General features: G+C 35.4%; 1 protein-coding gene across 1 annotated transcript in view; it reads right to left on the bottom strand.

Annotated features, from left to right (window-relative positions):
* C11H14orf39 (chromosome 11 C14orf39 homolog) overlaps positions 1-15,065 on the bottom strand; it is a 41,062-nt gene extending 25,997 nt beyond the window's left edge. The window contains exons 1-11 of the mRNA XM_048415767.3: positions 15,010-15,065; positions 14,125-14,181; positions 13,979-14,035; positions 12,675-12,801; positions 10,464-10,553; positions 6,728-6,915; positions 6,595-6,637; positions 4,738-4,858; positions 3,326-3,417; positions 1,029-1,153; positions 244-341 (exon numbers count right to left, since the gene is read on the bottom strand). Coding sequence (XP_048271724.3) covers positions 244-341; positions 1,029-1,153; positions 3,326-3,417; positions 4,738-4,858; positions 6,595-6,637; positions 6,728-6,915; positions 10,464-10,553; positions 12,675-12,801; positions 13,979-14,035; positions 14,125-14,173 — 990 coding nt within the window. The 5' untranslated portion in view covers positions 14,174-14,181; positions 15,010-15,065. The remainder of the gene's footprint in view (positions 1-243; positions 342-1,028; positions 1,154-3,325; positions 3,418-4,737; positions 4,859-6,594; positions 6,638-6,727; positions 6,916-10,463; positions 10,554-12,674; positions 12,802-13,978; positions 14,036-14,124; positions 14,182-15,009) is intronic.
* Between the last annotated feature and the right edge of the window lie 3,451 nt (positions 15,066-18,516).

Below are 18,516 nucleotides of genomic sequence, written 5' to 3'. Positions count from 1 at the left end.
TATTTCTCAAAAGTTTTGATCTACTAACTACCAGGTTTTGTATTTTTAAAAAATTTTTATATATTTAGTCACAAGGGGAAGTTTATACTGAATGCCATACTGAAACTCTTACATGTTTTAGACAATGAGGTAATAGTAGTACATGCATGTATACATAAGCACACACATACATCCTTGTATCCTACCTACATTTATTATTTCATTTAATGGAAACATTTATGACATTAAAAACAGAAAACACACCTGTGAATCATTTTCTTTTTGTCTCAAATCACTACTAGAAAACTTTGACTGATTGACTGAATTTTCTTCTTGATTGACTGAATTTTCTTCTTTTTTATCTAGATTAAATATATATTAAGTATATATAATTATTTCAAATTAATTCCAAAAACAAAACCAAACATGATATTAAACTCATTGCCTATATATGTTAAGCTTACACTCTGTCATTGAGCTATACACCAAGACCAAGCCTTCACCTCTCCAACATTAAGAGTATTTATCTTAAAATATGAAATTATTTCAAGCCTTCTAATTCACTACTATATACTAGTTATTACAATAATCATGAATGTGAAATGACAAAATGGCCAAGTGACAAAACTACTCTTAAAATTCTAAAGAAGACAGAGTAGTGATATTAATGAAGAAAAATTAAAATAATACAATGTGATTAATCTGCAGACCCTTGAATGAAATTGAGTTAAACATTTCAACGACCATCACTATATTACAACAACTGTCCCTTTAGTATAGAGCTAATCATCCTTGTCTGACATTCGTGCTACCAGACTATAACACTTTTAAAAAGCATTACACAAATGATTTCCTTTCCAAAAATGAAAAGATACGTGTACAAGTCACATCCTGTTGGCTCTCAAGAAGAGTTAAAATGTTACTTTCCCATGCCTACACATCTTCAGTATTGTTTGCCATTGCTTACACCAAGTGATAACTAAAATTACTTTTTATTACCTCTCTGTCAAGAAAAAATGAGGTTTCTAAATGATAAACAAATTCTGTACCTTTAACTCTTGGTTCTGAAGAATGTATCTTTATTAGTCTTACAAATTTCTGAGACTCACAAGGTGATAGTAACTGGCTACTCTGAGACGATCTGTTCAACACGTGCTCATCTTTTTCAAAAATTCTGAAGAGGAGAGTTTACATTCACTATTAGCTAAGTAAAAATTAAATTTAAGTATCCAGAAGGGATACTTCAATACTCAACAGTTAAAACTCTTCATTATTGCAAATCATGATACTGGTTTTGCAGAGCATTTAACAGATTTTATCACAGAATTAAATTACTTGGTAATAGTATAATTAATAATAACAATGCCAGAACTGTCCTGATTAAGTACAGTGCTCTTCTCAGTGTACTACATTCTTCCTTTTAAACATAAACATTTTTAAAAATACCAAAACCATTTTATACACTTTCACTATAAATAACATAGATTTCAGAGTACTTCAAATTTTAAAAAGATTTATTTAGAAACAAATCAACTATCATGAGTACAGAAATTAGTAAAGCAATACAATATTACAGCCATAAATGTGTCTTTTAACCTTTTTTATGTAAGAATAACTTTACTGAGTTTTTTCTAAATCAAGTAAGTATAAACACTATCAAAAATGTATCATTCTCCTTTTGTGAATAGAAGATATATTCTATGGCCCCCAACCCTCAATGATTGCTTAAACAACTAGTACCAAAGCTTACATATTTTCTTATACATACTAGCATGCACATTCTTAAAGTCTTTTTTATCTTAACTAAGAAATTATTGTACACTGTAGGTATAACTTCTGCATTAAAGTATGAGAATAAAAGTGGTATTTATTTCTTCCTTCTTCAGAGTTTCACAAATAAATTTGATATCACAAATCTTAACAACCAAAGTATATTATTGTTTTCATCCCTTAAGTTGAAACTATCACTTAAAGAAAACACTTAATAGTCTCTCTCTGACATATCACAATTCCCAGCATTGCTACTCTTGTATGTAGGGGCCAATTTAAATATAAAGTTTATCCTTGGCATAAACACAGGATATCACCACAGATGATTTGATAACTGAGATGGATACTAAACAATCAACAGGCAGGTAGTGCATCTAACACTGATTCACTCGACAAAGGAATGATTCACAATTTATGTGGAAAGGAGCAGCATGGCATGAGACTTCATCATTCTATTCAGAATGGTGTTCAATTTGTTTATCCTGAAATGTCCAATTTAATATTTTAAAACCATGATTGGGCATGAGTAACTGAAACTACAGAAAGGAAAAGCATGAGTAGTAAAGTAGTATATAGTGAGTAAAAACCACTAACTAGCTATGTAAGTTCCTCTTAATATAAAACATTTTATAATATCATATTGAAGTGTATACAAAATAAAATTCTATATTTGCAAATACATAGAATATGTAAATTAATACATAAATATATAAAATCAATGTCAAATTGACAAGAGGTAATAAGTAATAAGTAGGAGTGGCAGCATCAATGTAACAGTTCCAAAGAAGTAGGATCATGGAAATTAACTCAGGAGGGGAGTATGTTAGAAATATATTAGGATAAAGGTAATAGAGTCCAAGGAGTGAAATTTAAGAACAAAAATAGACTATGTGCCGTTTTCTTCAAAAAGAAGAAAGTTGATTAGGAACAGCATCAAAAAGTAATACAAGTATTTTCCTCTCTTATAGTAACAGGTAAAATCATTGTGCTTTTTATGCCTCATTGATCCTTCTATTATCTCCACAAGTATCAATAAAATACGCAATGATGCAGATTCAGAAGAATTTGGAGTCTCGTCCTCACTCTTTAAGGTAAGGAAGAACTAGTAAAGCTGGTAACAAAGCAAGTTTAAAAAAGGGTAAAACACTGCTTCTCTATTGTGTAACTGTTGCAGTCCTACCAAAGAAACTGAATAATTTTTTTGTATATTGACAGGTTATAGAAAAGATAAACCTGAGAGGCAGAGGCAGGCAGATCTTTGTGTGTTCAAGGCCAGCCTAATCCACAAAGCAAGTTCCAGGACAGTCTGGGCTGTTACAGAGAAACCTTGTCTCCAACAACAGCAACAACAACAACAAAAAGAACAGATGAGGTGCTCCTACCCTATTTCTTGTTGTATGATATATTTGGTCTTCCTAAACCACAAGCAGTTTTGGATATTAGTTCATAACATTTACAGAAATAGTAATTGCATAAGAGTAACAGAAAAATTGCTTGCATAACATAATATCAGATACAGACTCAAAATTTTACCTGTAGAATTCATATTAAATTCAGTTTTAAAGTTTACCTATACCTTTCTTTAATTTCTTTTCTCTTTTCTGTATTTTTATTCTTTTCTTCTAGTATTTCTGAAAAATTCTTACTTTCAAAAAGTCTTGCAATCTGCTAAAAAGAAAAATAAGAAAAACAAAATAATTAGCTTTATGACAGCTCATACTTGCAATTCTTAGAACCTGGAAGACTATGGTAGAAGCACTGCCTGGAATTTAAAGAGAGAAAACTTAGTGGGCAAGGAGTTTGCCCTGAAAGCATAAGGATCTCAGGTCAGATCCCCAGTGCCCACATACAAGCTAGGTAACAAGGGGATGAGCCTGTAATCCAGTACTGGGGAGGTGGAAACAAACAGATCTCTCAAGCGCACTGGCCAGTCAGTCAACCCAAATGGATAAGTTTCATTTTCAGGTGGTTAGTGGAAGATACCCAATGTTAATCTCTGGCCTTTAAGTATGTGTACACACACACACACACACACACACACACACACACACAGAGAGAGAGAGAGAGAGACAGAGACAGAGACAGAGACACAGAGAGACAGAGACAGAGAGCCTTCAGTGCAGTCAGACATAAATACTTTTCTTAACTAATAAACACATTTTGATTCGGTTTTTTTTGTTTGTTTTTCCCCTAGAAACTCAGATTTGTACTTTTGGTAGTATTTAGTGAAAACTGCCATGTCATGGATGGAGAAATGGCTAATGATTAAGCGCACCGGCTGCTCTTACAGGGGACCTAGGTTCAGTTTCCAGCATTTGTATGATGGCTCACAACCACCCAAATTCCAGTTCTAGGGAATCTGATGCCTTTTTTCACCTCCACAGGCACCAGGCCTGAATGTAGGGCACATATATGTAGAAAAAAAATACTCATACAAATAAAATAAATTAATTAATATTAATTAAATAAATTAATTAAGAAAATCCACAACTCAAGGGATGATATAGAAATGTATTACAGAAAAATTCTAAAAACTATTTTTATCCTAGACTTTTAAATGTTATTAACTACAATTATAAGTTTTTCCAAGTCACTAAACTATTTACTATTTTGTTTTCTCTTTCAAAGACACTGTTGTTCTTTAAATTCTGGCTGAGGGTGCACCCAGTAATGCAATAGTCTAACAAGCACTGGTGCCTAGTTTGAACCTTCACCAAAAAAAAAAAAAAAAGAAATCAATTCTTATAACTAAGTTACATCCTGTTCTCTCTTCATCTTCTCTCCTCATACCTCAAAGAAATCCAAACTATTCCCCCAAACGAAGAGTTACATAAGTTCAGAACCTGAAATATATTTTGGCTTCACTAAGGTAAATAAATTGGCCTCTCTCTATACTTAAACTGTCTTTTAAAAACTGTTCCTCTAAGACTGTAGACTAATATTATCTCATATTTATACATTAAGAATATATTAAAATATAATATATACCTTATTTAAAGAATTAATTTCTATTTCCATATCATCCGCTTCTTTCTCCAATTCGAGTGATCTCTTGGTAAAATTGTTGGCACATTTAAGAATGTCTTGTGTTTTATATCTCAAATTAACTCTTTTTATGTTAAGGAACAGGCACAAAATAAAATTTACATTTATTATATAATTAATATATACTATTTGTATGTATTTTCTACAAAATTGATAATTAGTATCTGAAAATACAAGTAATGCTAATACAAATAGTTTACCTATAGTATATTAATGAACTTAAAATTTACATTCTATCAAGAATACTTGGGGTTTTTTCGTTCAATGAAATATTTTTACAAGGTACAATTCTCTTCTTTTTCTATGCAAGTTCATTGTGTCACTTGGCATAACTAATAAAATATAATCAATTCAAAGACAAATTTAACTTAAGTTTCTATCATTTATTTACTCCAAAGCCAACATTAAAAAACCACTCAAATTTCCCTTTTCTTTATCCATAATATTCATCAATGTATCCTGTATAACTTAAAAGAGCTCCCCATCTGGTTTTCCTGCTTGAAATAGTTTATACCTACAGAGTATTTCCCATAGTAACATAAACTATGTTAATAAACTATTAACATAGTTTATTAAGTTACTGTATAATCCACTTAGGAAAACTAGAACTGATTATAATAATAAACCATGAATAAAACTCTTAGGAAACTTTTTAAATCCTTCCTATCTTGCTTTATAATATACATGATTTGTATGCTACAACCAAAACTTCAAGTGAATGGTCTATCAAGTGTTATTATCAAAAGTGTCTATTTAAAAATTTACATATAAAAACTTAAACCCTAATTCTTTAATTCTTCCTACCTCCTACCTCTTGGTCATTCAAATTTTGTTATGTCCTCCCAAATCATAACCAACCCCTTAAACTTTAGCTGTATCTTAAATTACCAAGTTCTGATCCTTCCCACTGAGCATTTAATGCACAGCAAATAAATATAATAAAGGGGGCTGGAGAGATGACTCAGTGGTTAAGGGTACTGACTGCTCTTCCAGAGGACCCAGGTTCAATTCACAGCACCCACATGGCAGCTCACAACTGTCTGAATATCCAGTTGCAAGGGATCTGACACCTTCACACCAATGCACATAAAGTAAAGTTAAATAAACCATAAAAAAAGTAAAACAGTCTAAAACCAAAACATGGAGAAAGCAAGTAGTAGAGGCATTAAAACAATGGCTTTGGAATGGGAATGGGAACAAAACAGAATGCATGGATAAAAAAGACACCACAGTGGAATTATAATCCGATAAAACAGCAAATAAAGGATTCTAAGGGTTTAGAGAAGATTAAAGTTTTAAGCTCATCATCACAGATCTTTTTGACAAACAGGTGAGACAAACTATTTAAAAATTACTTAACTATCTATTATAGTAATATTTATCAGATTAATTTAGGTGTCTATTTCCCATGCTAAACTCAAGTTCTTTTCAAGGGAGTTCTGTAATTGCAGCATTTCCCAGCACAAGACAGCTACCCAACACATTTCAAAATGAATAATTATGACTCACTTTCTTACTACCTTCTGTCCTAAAGCGAAATTAAAAATCAATTCATCTGGAACTTTTTAAAAGACAAAGAAAGATAAAATTCTTCATTTGGTTGCTACTTTAAAGCCAGATGCACATATTATTTTATTTTCTCTTAAGTTATTTGATCACATAGGTATATAAGGAAACTAACCCCAGAAGACTTTTAAAGTGATTTTTAAAATATGACTTAAACTGAAAAACCAAACCAACAATTAGTAAAGGAAATTATACTTATCTAATAAAATTATAAGTGAAATCTGTTTTGGATACATGTGTAATGTCCATTTAGTAAGTGATGGGAACGGAGCAGGAACTGCAAAACAAATTTGTAGTTGAGAATGATTATATTTTTTCATTGTAAAAACGCTGTAACTAAATCAATATATAATAAAAATGTTAATACCTAGAAGTTCCATAAGAATAGTTTCATTATGTTTTAGTTGTTCAGTACATGCCAACACTCTGTTTTGAATTTCTTCATGTTCTTTTTTCTTCTCATAATATTTACATGAAAAACGTGTTTCTGAGTATTTTAGTTGGTATTGTTTCAAAACATCTTCATACTGACATATATAACCATGATACATTTTTCTGTTAAAATTAAAAGAAATTATATAGAAATGTAAAAACTTAGCAAATATCATTTATTAAAGTCTATTCCATTAAGCCTAAATGGCAATCATTTACTTATCTTTACTTCCCTGGATATTCTATCTTTCAAGCTCTCTTTAACTCCTCTACCATACTTCTGTCTTATTACCTGAGTTATTCATGCATTACTTAATCCTCTTCAATTATCATCAATTCTCATCATTTTAATAACATTATTTAAGAATTTTATGCAATGCATTTTGACCATATTCACGCTGAATTCCTCACAGATCCATTTCTACTTACCCACCAACCCCAACGTTGTGTCTTCTTTTTGTTAATTATTGATCCAATTTGTACTGTTCATAGATTTCTGGCTGTGCAGCCATCCACTGGAGCATGGTCAACCTACCAGAAACTACATGCTTAAAGAGAATTGACTCTCTATACCCATAGAAGCCATAAACTATCCATTACTCCTCAGCTGTGGGTGCGGCTCATGAACCTCCTTCTGACTCCATGCTAGAAAGCTGTCTTGATAGTGTGCAAACAACCACAGCTATTATTAATAACTGTGGCAATCCTGTCATATCCAGAAGACACTATTACAAAACTCTGTCCTCTTTAACAAGATATGAAAGTTGAGCCTCTAAATAAGCTTTCTCCAAATTGTGTATTTGCTAATTAATCACTTATCACTTGGAGTAACTTGGGAAAACAGTAAAAGGGAATAGAGAAATACCTTTAAGAAAGCTAACATACCATATGAAACTAGCATCCATCCATCTTGTTCACAACACATATTTATTACCAAACATACTCTATATAGTAATCCTAGAAGACCACATAACTTCCTAAGTGATGATTCAAGAAGATTCATCATTATCAAGTAGTAGCAATATTAGTTTTCATAAATGCCTTAGGCAGGAATAAGAGATTAGAAGCAAGCAACTGGTAGAATGAGACTAGAGAATTTAAAGTATGAAGCAAGGGTGGGCTATATACCAAGCTGAAAGCTAGTTGAGAATACATAGTGAAACCATGTCTGAAAAGTGAGGTAGAAATGGAAGATAGAATGGCTGGTGCATTATTTCATTTCTTTTTTTTTAATGTCTGATACTGAGTCATAAATTCAAATTATCTGTATGACTGGTTTAGAAACAACTGCTTCCACTTAAGTACCTCTGTTTAGCTTGAAAGGTTATCTAGAATAAACACTATTTTTAAAAGACACATATTTGGACTGATTTGCTTTAGGTTCTCATTGAAACATTTTTTTTCTTTAAAAATTATATATTTGGGTGTGTATACATATATATATATAAATAGAGAGAGAGAGAGAGAGAGAGAGAGAGAGAGAGAGAGAGAGAGATGGGGGGCTAGAGAGATTGCTCAGTAGTTAGGAGCACTTAACAACTCTATAATTGCAACTTCAAGGGAGCTGATACCTTCTTCTGACCTCCAGAGACATTGGATACACTTGCAGTAAACAGACACACATGCAGGCAAAACAAAACAAAAAACCCACACACATTAAATAAATTAAACATTTTAAAAAATCTTAAATGATCATGAATTACATTTAAATGATATAAGCACACATGCATGTGCATGCACACATACAAAATTCTAATTACTCCATTCTCCATTTCCTCATTTTGAAGATCCAGGAAAGAAATTTGAAGCTTCAGGAAAAGTTACTCATCTTAGGCAACTGAACTGTTTTTTAAACAAACAGTCTGAGTCCCAACCTGATGATATTTCTACATTGCCTTGACCATTAGGAATTTCAAAGTCTAATCTGCATCTATACCAAATAAAATATGTAGGGCCACCTGTGTGAATTTCTAACTCAGTTAAAGGTGTCCTACATTGTTTTGGAATATCATTTAAAGGTATGCTATGTTTATTTATGCTGTGGAACATTTGTTTAATGATGCAAAGATGTACTGCATTCTTTTATGTTGCATTTGTTTAACTCTAAAGCTGTTTAACTTTGCCTGCCTAAAACACCTGACTGGTCTAATAAAGAGCTGAATGGCCAGTAGCTAGGTAAGCAAAAGGACAGGTGGGCTGGCAGGCAGAGAGAATAAATTGAAGAAAAAAAGAGGTACTGGGAAGCAAGAGAGGACTGAGGAGCAAGAAAAGGAGGAGGACATCAGGGGCCAGCCACTCAGCTACACAGCAAGCCACGTAGTTAAGAAGTAAAGAAGGTATACAGAAAGAGAGAAAGAAAAGCCTAGAGGCAAAAGGTAGATGGGATAATTTAGATGGCATACTCCAGCTTCCTCCTTGTCGTAGTTACTTTTCTATTGCTGTGAAGAGACAACATAACCAAGGCAACTTATAGAAGAGTTTATAGGGGGATGACAGTTCCAGAGGGTTAGAGTTCATGACGAGGGAGATGACGAAGACGGAGATGAAGACGAAGAAAAGAAGAAGAGGAGGAGGAAGAGGAGGGGACGGGGAGGAGAAGAAGAGAGGGAGAACAAGAGCTGACTGGGAATGGCATAGGCTTTTGAAAACTAAAAGTTCACCCCTAGTGACATACCTCCTTCAACAAGGCCACAGTTCTCGATCTTTCCCAAACAGTCCATCAAGTATTCAAACATATGAGCCTGTGGGGCCATTCTCATTCAAACTATCATGCTCCTGGTTTTACTCCATACATTTCCTTGAGACATCTTACACATTTTCATGATTTCTAATGATAGAAACTCCAAATATATAACTTTCATCCCTACTTCTTTTAGGGTTCATCTTTGAAAATAAAGTGTTACAAGTTTTTTTATATGTAGAACCAAGATTTAATCTGTATGTGTATTTTTATATAAAGGTGTGTGTGTGGCTAACAAAACTAGAAAGGGGAGGAAGAAGTGAGAGAAAGGGAAGAGATTTTCAGAGAGGTGGGAAATAGCAATGACTTTACAAAGTAGGAGGGGGCTAACTAGTGAAAGGTGGGGAGGGAGCACAGGGGGGATTAATGAGGGAAGGAAGCAAATGAGAGCAAGGAATGACGCATATGTGTAAACATGCCATGACAAATACCATTATTTTGTATGCTAACCTAATTTTTTTCAAAATTCTTGCATGTGTATCTTAAAATTAAAGTATTTAAATACATTTAAAAGTATTGCTTCCACCCAATTACCCTAATTTCCAGCATTGCAAAAAAGTCAATATCCCCAAATTTTCATGAGCTAGCTCTACATGTAAGTATTTCTTCACATGGTTTCCTATAAGAATCATTGAATGATTCTGCTACAATAGTTGCTTCTGATAAATAGTTTATATCTGAGGCGGTAGCTGAACACACACAAAATAGAGATTTACAATAAATAAACAGACCTACAATGGAACATAGCATTTGTTTACTTAAAACCCTCATAATACAAACTTGCTCCATTTTTCAATTACCATTCTTACTAATACTAATTATTAGTAATTATATAATTAATTAATTAATAATTAATAAATATAATCCCTGACAATACTAGTTTATGGAACTGATATATTTAATATACTATATATAAATGTATATACTGTACTTGTCTCTTTCATTGGTTTCTTGGTAAACAGTAAGTTGATCTTGTATATAATCTTCATGTTTATGAAAAACATCACATGTTGGCTTCCAGCTGTGAAAAAAATGATAGTTGTGATTACCATCTCAAAGTGATAAATGAATATAGTGAGATGACTATAGGAACAAAAAATAATGTAATCATTTAAAGAACAATGAATCTCCAAAACAAACAAACAAACAAAAAAACAAAGACTGGGTGATGGTGGCACACGCCTTTAATCCCAGCACTTGAGAGGCAGAGGCGGGCAGATCTTTGTGAGTACGAGGCCAGCCTGGTCTACAAGAGCTAGTTCCAGGACATGCTCCAAAGCCACAGAGAAACCCTGTCTCGAAAAACCAAAAACCAGAAACAAAAACAACAACAACAAAAAAGAAAATCTAAATTACTGAATACCATGAAACCTCTGTTTTAAGTAGTACGTGAAATTTTCTGTTTTTTTATATTTTTTTAACTTCAAACTTAAGCATGTTCATTCTGTAAGTACAGAAAAGTATATACAGAAAAATAACTATCTACATCCCCCCCTTTTTTTTTAGCTTTTTTCTGAGACAGGGTTTCTGTCTATAACAGTCCTGACTGTCCTGGAATTTGCTCTGTATACGAGGCTGGCCTCAACTCAGAGATCTACCTGCCTCTGCCTCCCAAGTGCTGGGATTAAAGGCCTGCAGCACCACTATCTGCATTCCTTAATATTAAGTAACTAATATTACTACTTTAACAAGTTATCTCCAGATTTTACTATCATTTTAACAATACTGAGGTCATAATCACACATAACTTATCCTCTTTTATCATTTGCTGAGCAGAACTTAAACATTTGTCTATATTTCTGATCAATTCTTAGAAAATTTTCTCCAGAATAGAATTAGAGGTTCAAAGATTACATATACATATATTCTGTGCATTTAAAAATGCTCACACTAGTCACTAAGGAAATACTCACTACAAACATTTTGATGTACAACCTTTGGATCTTCTTAATTTTGGAAATCTAGATATATAATTATTAGTTGGGTTCATACTTGAAGGAGATTTTATTATCTGCTTTGTTCTATTTCTAATGTACTTTTAACTTCTTTCCATATCAAACATGCATGTCATAATTCTATTGACTGTTGAGTAATAAGTATATACCTAAATTAATGAGACCACCTAATGTTGGATATTGGCAGTTATATACAGTGTTTTCCTACAGCTAAACCTTAAATAAGAAATGTGATTTAATTGCAACCAAGTAAAATATGAGTGAATAAATCCAAAGACATATTTCTTAAGTTTTTATCTTGAAAATTTTTAGATTGATTTTTTTTTTTTACTGTATGGGTGTTTTGCCTTCATGTTGGTTCATGCACCAAATGCATTCAGTGCCCATGGAGGCTAGAGAAGGTATTGGAACCCCTGGGGCTGAAGTTACAGCCTGTTGTGAGCCACTGTATGAGTGCTGGAAACTCACCCCTGGGCCTTTGCAAGAGCAGTGAGTGCTCTTAACTCTGGGCCATCTCTTCAGTCCCTAGCTTAAATTCTTACAGAAATCCATGATCTTGAAAAGTCAAAGATCAATAGCAATTTTACATACCAAGCTCACACCCAAAATAATTTATCTATTTGTAGGCAGAATCTTATATCTCAACTTGGCCTGGGAATCTATGTAGCTGAGGAAAACTTGAATTTCTGATTCTTCTGCCTCTATCTCTTGAGTGCTAGTACATAAGCATGTGCCAACACTCTCAATTTACAAAATTCTGTTTAGACTAAGTATTAGACTAACCAAACCTGAATTAGTGAGATTATAACTCTTATTTCTGATTTTCTGTGGAATCTTCTGTAAGACCTTCTGCAGTTGCATATAACTAGACAATTTAATTATTTTACTAATAATGGATACTAACTTGGGAGTTTGGGTTTAGTTCAGTGTAAAGGAAGAATATACAAGGCCTTGGGTTCAATTCCCAGTGGGAAAAGGGGAGGGAAAAGAGAAGGAAGAAGGAAGACAAGGGAAGGAAGGGAGAGAAGGGGGACAGAGAAAACAATGTTACTTTAAAATAGGATTTTTGTCTGTGGTTGTCAAAAAAAAAGTCCTTGCACATGTTAGGCAAATGCCCTACCATTGAGCTATACTCCCAACTCAACATTTCTGTAAGAAATGGAAGTTCATTTCTGTCAAATACTTACTTACTATAGCAGTCTTTCATTTCTTTACTATGTTTACAGTAATAAGCAATTTCCTCATCTGTTTTGTTTATAGCTTCACATATGTTAGAGACATTTGCTTTGTTTTCTTTAATACTTTCAAGGCATTCTGAAAAAGAATATGTTTGTTTTATTTATCTAGAAATCATAAATTCAAAATAAACAAACATACCAGAAAAACAAAAGTATATGGAAACTTACCTAAAAGAAGGAAAATCAGAAAATGGAAAGGAAACAAGACCTGAGAGAGACGGGCATCTATACTAAAAATCAAGAGAATCAAAGCCAGGTCTAGTCCTAGATCCAGAAGCTAAGGAGGACATAAGCCTAAAGAAAAACAAACGGCCCTGCCCAACATCTTTTATAATGGAGGGCTAGATTAGATGGCATTTAAAGCTATAAATGCTATAAATGAAACATGTAAACATTTATTCATTAATGATACGACTAAAGGCTTTCATTTTTGATAAATGTTAAATTTCGTTCATTGCACATCAATTGTTAAACACATCAGCACACTTGTTACTCGTGATTAAATAAATGATAAAAAGATACAATTTTTTTAATTGGGATAATTTTTTAAAAATTTATGTGTATGAGTATTTTGCCTGACTGTATACACGTGGCTGTGTGCATGCCTAGTGTCCACTGAAGACTGGAAGAGGTCAAGACTCCCTGAAACTAAAGTTACAAGAAGCTGTGAATCAGTGTGGGTGCTGGGAACTGACCCTGAGTCTTTCACAAAAGCAGCAAGTGCTTTTAACTACTGAACCATCTCTCCAGTCCTGAAATAATTAATATTTCATTTTTTTATTGCAGAAAAGATAATAAAATTCTTTTTAGAATACTAAGAAATTAACAGTTATGTTTTCAAAACTAAACAGAACTAAACTATTTTAAAAATTAAAAGCATTGCATTTATTTACTTAATTCTGATATTTTACTTATTATTTTTTTAAAAATCATTCTTCCTGAAAGCATGCCATTTACCAACCTATGGTTTTCTGTTATTTCAAGAGAAAAAATTCAAATATTTGAAATTACCTTGTTATTTGAAGGGGAAAAAATGTTGTATATAAGGGATTATTTCTGAGAAATTCTTAACAAAATGTTGAGTACAAACATTAATCATCACCAACACTCATTACAACTATTACCCCTAAGATAAACAGCTCATTGTTACTCAAAAGAAAGATCTTTCTCACATACAAACAACTATAGGTTGCTCTAAGCACTGTAACTATAAAATAAAAATGAAAATATTTATTTCATACAAAACTACTTACTATTAATTCTTTGAATCATAGCTTCTTTAGTACTTTTGTCTTGTTCATACTGGAAAACTAAAATAAACACTTCTTTTGTAATTTTACTTCATGGTTAAATGTCAAATGTTAATACAAAAGACTGTTTATTTTCATTTTATACCTACCAAATTCTAACAAAAGCCTGTCCAAACTGACAAACAGGTTGTCAGTCATCTTGGATCCTGGGCAAAATAAATAACAAAACTTTCAGAAACCATACATAAAACAGCATATATAAAGTAAGAACCTTTCAAATATAGCAGTCTGTAAACCAGGCTGGCCTTAAACTCAGAGAGACTCGCCTGCCTCTCTGCCTCCCACGTGCTGGGATTAAAGGCGTGAGCCACCACTGCCTGGCAAATGTAGCATTCTTACAAGAAAAATACAGATGGATTAAGACATGGGGAGGAGAGAGCCTCTTCCAGTCAAGGGCTGAATTCGTAGCCAGCTCTTCCTGAGTCCTGATGATCAACTGAATGGGCCTTTGAAAAGCGCTGCAAGGTGGAAAGTTCTGGAAATTGTCCTTGTGGTAGTTTGCGCTGGGAAAGGCAAGTCTTTGAATACTAGAACCCACAGACCTCCAGACATCTTAACCAATATTTTAAAACTTCTGTAACAACTGTAAGGGGAGGGTGGTGTGAATTCTTAAATCCTTCACAGGGCTGGACCTTAGAGAGATGCGATTTGCTGCATCTGAGCCACCACAGCTTTTTCTTTTCCTTAAGGTTTTCCACAGTTTTTGGTCCTAGACCCGCCCCAGGCCGGCTTCGATCCCCCCCCCCCCTCATTTATGGCGGGAACGTTCAGGGATGGCGGAAGCCCTCACAGTTGCTCTCCTCAGCCCAGGCCGCGGTCCCTCAGCACCAGGCCCAAGCGCGTCCTGGGAGGGCGTGCAGTCTATGGGTCCGCGCCATGCCCTCCCCGCCCGCATCTGCCCCTGCCCCGCATCTTCCACCTAACGGGCCCCTATGGACCCCCAAACATCGCTCTTCGCGGGGTCCCCAACTCACGGTCCGGTCGACGACCTAACCTTCGGAGTCTAAGTCCTTTGGCGCAGGGCTTGGGAGACCCCACACACGCAAGGGTCACGTGGTCAGCAGCAAATCTCGCGAGATCACGTTGGAGCGGGAGCATGGTAATCAAGCCTTCTGGAGGTGGAGGCGTCAAAAGTCCCAGGATGGGTGCTGGGGTCAGAAAGCAGCGCCAAGAGGAATCTATGGCTTTCTGGTGACTAGCAGTGTTCTTTAAAGGCCACCCAGTCCTTTAGTGCAAAAATGTCTTGGAAATCAGCAGGAAAATGAACATTAACACACGGAGAAACTTGAATTCAAATATCCAGCTTGAATTCGGAACTTCTCAAAATTTCCTGGAAAGCAGATTTTAAGAGATTTTCATTTGATTTAAAAAAAAAAAGAATTTTTTTTTTTTAAACTACTGTCCCTAGATGTAGGAAAACGCCCTGACCCTGATATGACCCCAAGCCCCAACCAAACTAGGGCCATGAAACAGAACCCACTAATCCCTGTGCTCCTCTCAAGATTGGTGCTGCTCACCAATCCCAGAAATCTCGCGGCTCCCCACCCCCCAGCAGAAAAAGACACTCTCCTGGTTTTTTCCCTCCCAATAAACCTCTTGTATGAGGTTTGTTGTGCCATGTGATTTCGTGGTATTCCTTGGCTACTGGCTGCCAGGATGTCTCTCCATCTGAGCTTTAACACTCGCATTGGGGAAACCCTTCCCGCAGGAACAGAGCTGTAGCACTTCAGTTGGGGAAGCCTTTTCCCTAGGAGCTATAATACACCAGATAATTTATGCTTTTGAATTTGTGTATCTAAAGTGAACATACAGGGGGAAAAAACAGAGAATCCCCTAAATTGCCCCTATTTTTATTTTATTATTCTATTTTATTTAATTTTTTGAGGCAGGGTTTCTCTATGTAACATCCCTGGGTGTCCTGGAACTCACTCCGTAGACTAAGTTGGCCTTGAACTCACAGAGATCCACCTGCCTCTGCCCCCACAAGTGCTGGGATGAAAGGTGTGCGCCACCAAAACCGGGTCTATTTTTATTTTTTAATCTCTTAGTGATGGGGACTGAACCCAGGGACTGAACCCAGTTAACATGTTTGTTAACTGTGCCTTCTACCGCTGAGCTATACTGCTTCTCAATTTTATATTTCTAATACTTTTATTACCTTCCTAAATGATCTGAACAATTGGTGTTTTCATAAATTATTTAAATTAAAAAACAAACTTCCAGCAATTTTCTTGAACGTCTCAGATTATATACACACACACTTGTGTATTCAATTTTGTTATAACACGTTATATTGTTCACTGGTATTAATGATAGTAAGTCATCAAGGCTAATAAGTTTTGATGATATAAGAATTTAGCTGATTTATTCTTTTTTGTATGTGAGAATCTTGTTTTCCCAGGCTGATCGGAGTATAACTTATAAATAAAAGCTGTATATATTTACAGAGCATAACAAGTAAACTTCAATGCATTATTGGATTCTCTATCTATTGCTAATAGCACAATACTACAGACTGGCAAATTTGCCTTAATGATGTATGTTTTGGCTCAGATTTCCTGAGGTCTTCTTGGCAATAATGCCCCAAAGCAGTGCAAGGCATCATACCACGATCAACCATGCATATCAGTCAACCGTGTCTCTTCTGGTCCCCCACCTTCTCTTTATATATCTATCAGAATTCAATTCTGAAGGTTCCATTCCAGTAACTATATCTAATCCTAATTTGAACCCCAAATCCCCACTTCTGAACAAATCTACCACCTTAATATCCCAAAATGGGGATTAGATTTCAACCATGAAGCCTTGAGGGAAACACACTCAATCCGTAGACAAGTCATAGCAATTATGAAATGAAATCAAATTAATTTATGTAGCATATCCACCACCTCCATGCAATTGCTATTTTGTTGGTGGTGAGGTTGTTTAATTTCTACTCTTATCATATATTAAGTACAAAACGCAGTATGATCGTCTCTAGTCACCAGGATGTACACTAGCTTTCCAGAATTTTCTCATCCTGCCTAGCTGAAATCATGTGCCCTTTGATTTAAAATCACCTGCTTCTATCTCCCATCTCTCCTAGTTAACCCTCAGCAATCTCTAAACTGCCCTCTGCTTCTATGAGTGCAAATTTTTGAAACATTTTTTGAGATTATGATTACATTTCTTCCTTCCCTTTCCTTCCTCCAAACCCTCCCATAGACCCCTCCTTGCTGTCTTTCAAATCCACGCCCTCATTTATTGTTATTGCATGCATATATGTCTATGCTTGTAAAGTCACTCGTATGTGTGACATTTCAGAGCTGACCATTTGATATTAGATAGCCAAGTGTTGTGCTCTTCCCTGAGAAGACTATCTCTCCCACTCCCAGAATTCCTTCCCTGTAGGTCCTTACGTAGTGCCACTAACAACAACACCCTGGGTTTACTTTGACATGTTTTTTGCTGCCATCTTTGTTCAGATCATGTTTGGGCAGTCGTTACTGAGAGACAAAGTCTCACAGCAAACTCCCCAACCCTCTGACTTGTACAACCTTTCCTCCCCATCTTCCACAATGTTTCCTGAAACTTGGGTGTGGGCATGTTTTGTCGATGTTTCCCTTGGGACTAAGAATTTGATTGGTTGGGATTTTCTATAGCTGTCTCTATCGGTTGCAAAAAGAAGTTTCCTTGATAAAGAGTAAGGCTGTACTTATCTGTGGGCACAAGGACAAACGTCTAGATTGTTGTTAGGGATTCTGTTGGTTTAGTAAAGTAGTGATTGTGGGTTCCCCTCCTGTATAAATAACTTCACTGTCACAGGGCAGTTAGCTAGGTTTCCAGTACTGTAGAGGACCGCAGTCACATATTCCATCACAAGATGGCGCTGACATCCGGTTTCACCACCAGGTGAGCGCACATGTGCTTGGTAACCTCCCACTGCTGTCCCTGCCTACTCCCAAGGCATCACCTAGGATTATGAGCAGCGGGCCAATCGAAGGGTGACACGTCCGAAGCAGGGACTGTTTCCTTTATAAGGGTTGGGTTCCCCTCGTCCAGGGTCCCCGGCCATGTTGGCTGATGCTCTCTCTCCCAAGGGGTATTAAAGCTATTTCTGCAGAAGGATCCTAGTGTCCCGCGTGGTTCTTGCTGGCGAGACGGTAGCGTGAGACACAGTACCAGTTTGTTTGCTTTTGTACATTATGTATGTATGTATATATGTATGTATTTTATGTATGTGAGTGCTCTATCTACATATACAACTGCATGCCAGAAGAGAGCACTGGATCCCATTACAGATGGCTATGAGCCACCACATGGTTGCTGGGAATTGAGTTCAGGATCTCTGGAAGAGCAGTCAGTGATCTTAGCGGCTGAGCGATATCTCCAAGTGTTGAGTGGGTCTTCAGTCCAGTTAGAGAGCTGCTGGTCTGGGGACAAGTGCCATGGGACTCTGCTCAATGCTGGGTTTTCCTCCGCTTGGTTCTACCTCTCTGCCT

The sequence above is a fragment of the Myodes glareolus genome, chromosome 11 (genome assembly GCF_982192425.1).
Source record: "Myodes glareolus chromosome 11, mMyoGla1.1, whole genome shotgun sequence".
NCBI lineage: Eukaryota > Metazoa > Chordata > Mammalia > Rodentia > Cricetidae > Myodes > Myodes glareolus.
Note: the sequence above shows the minus strand (reverse complement) of the source record. Positions and strands in the feature narration are given on the sequence as shown.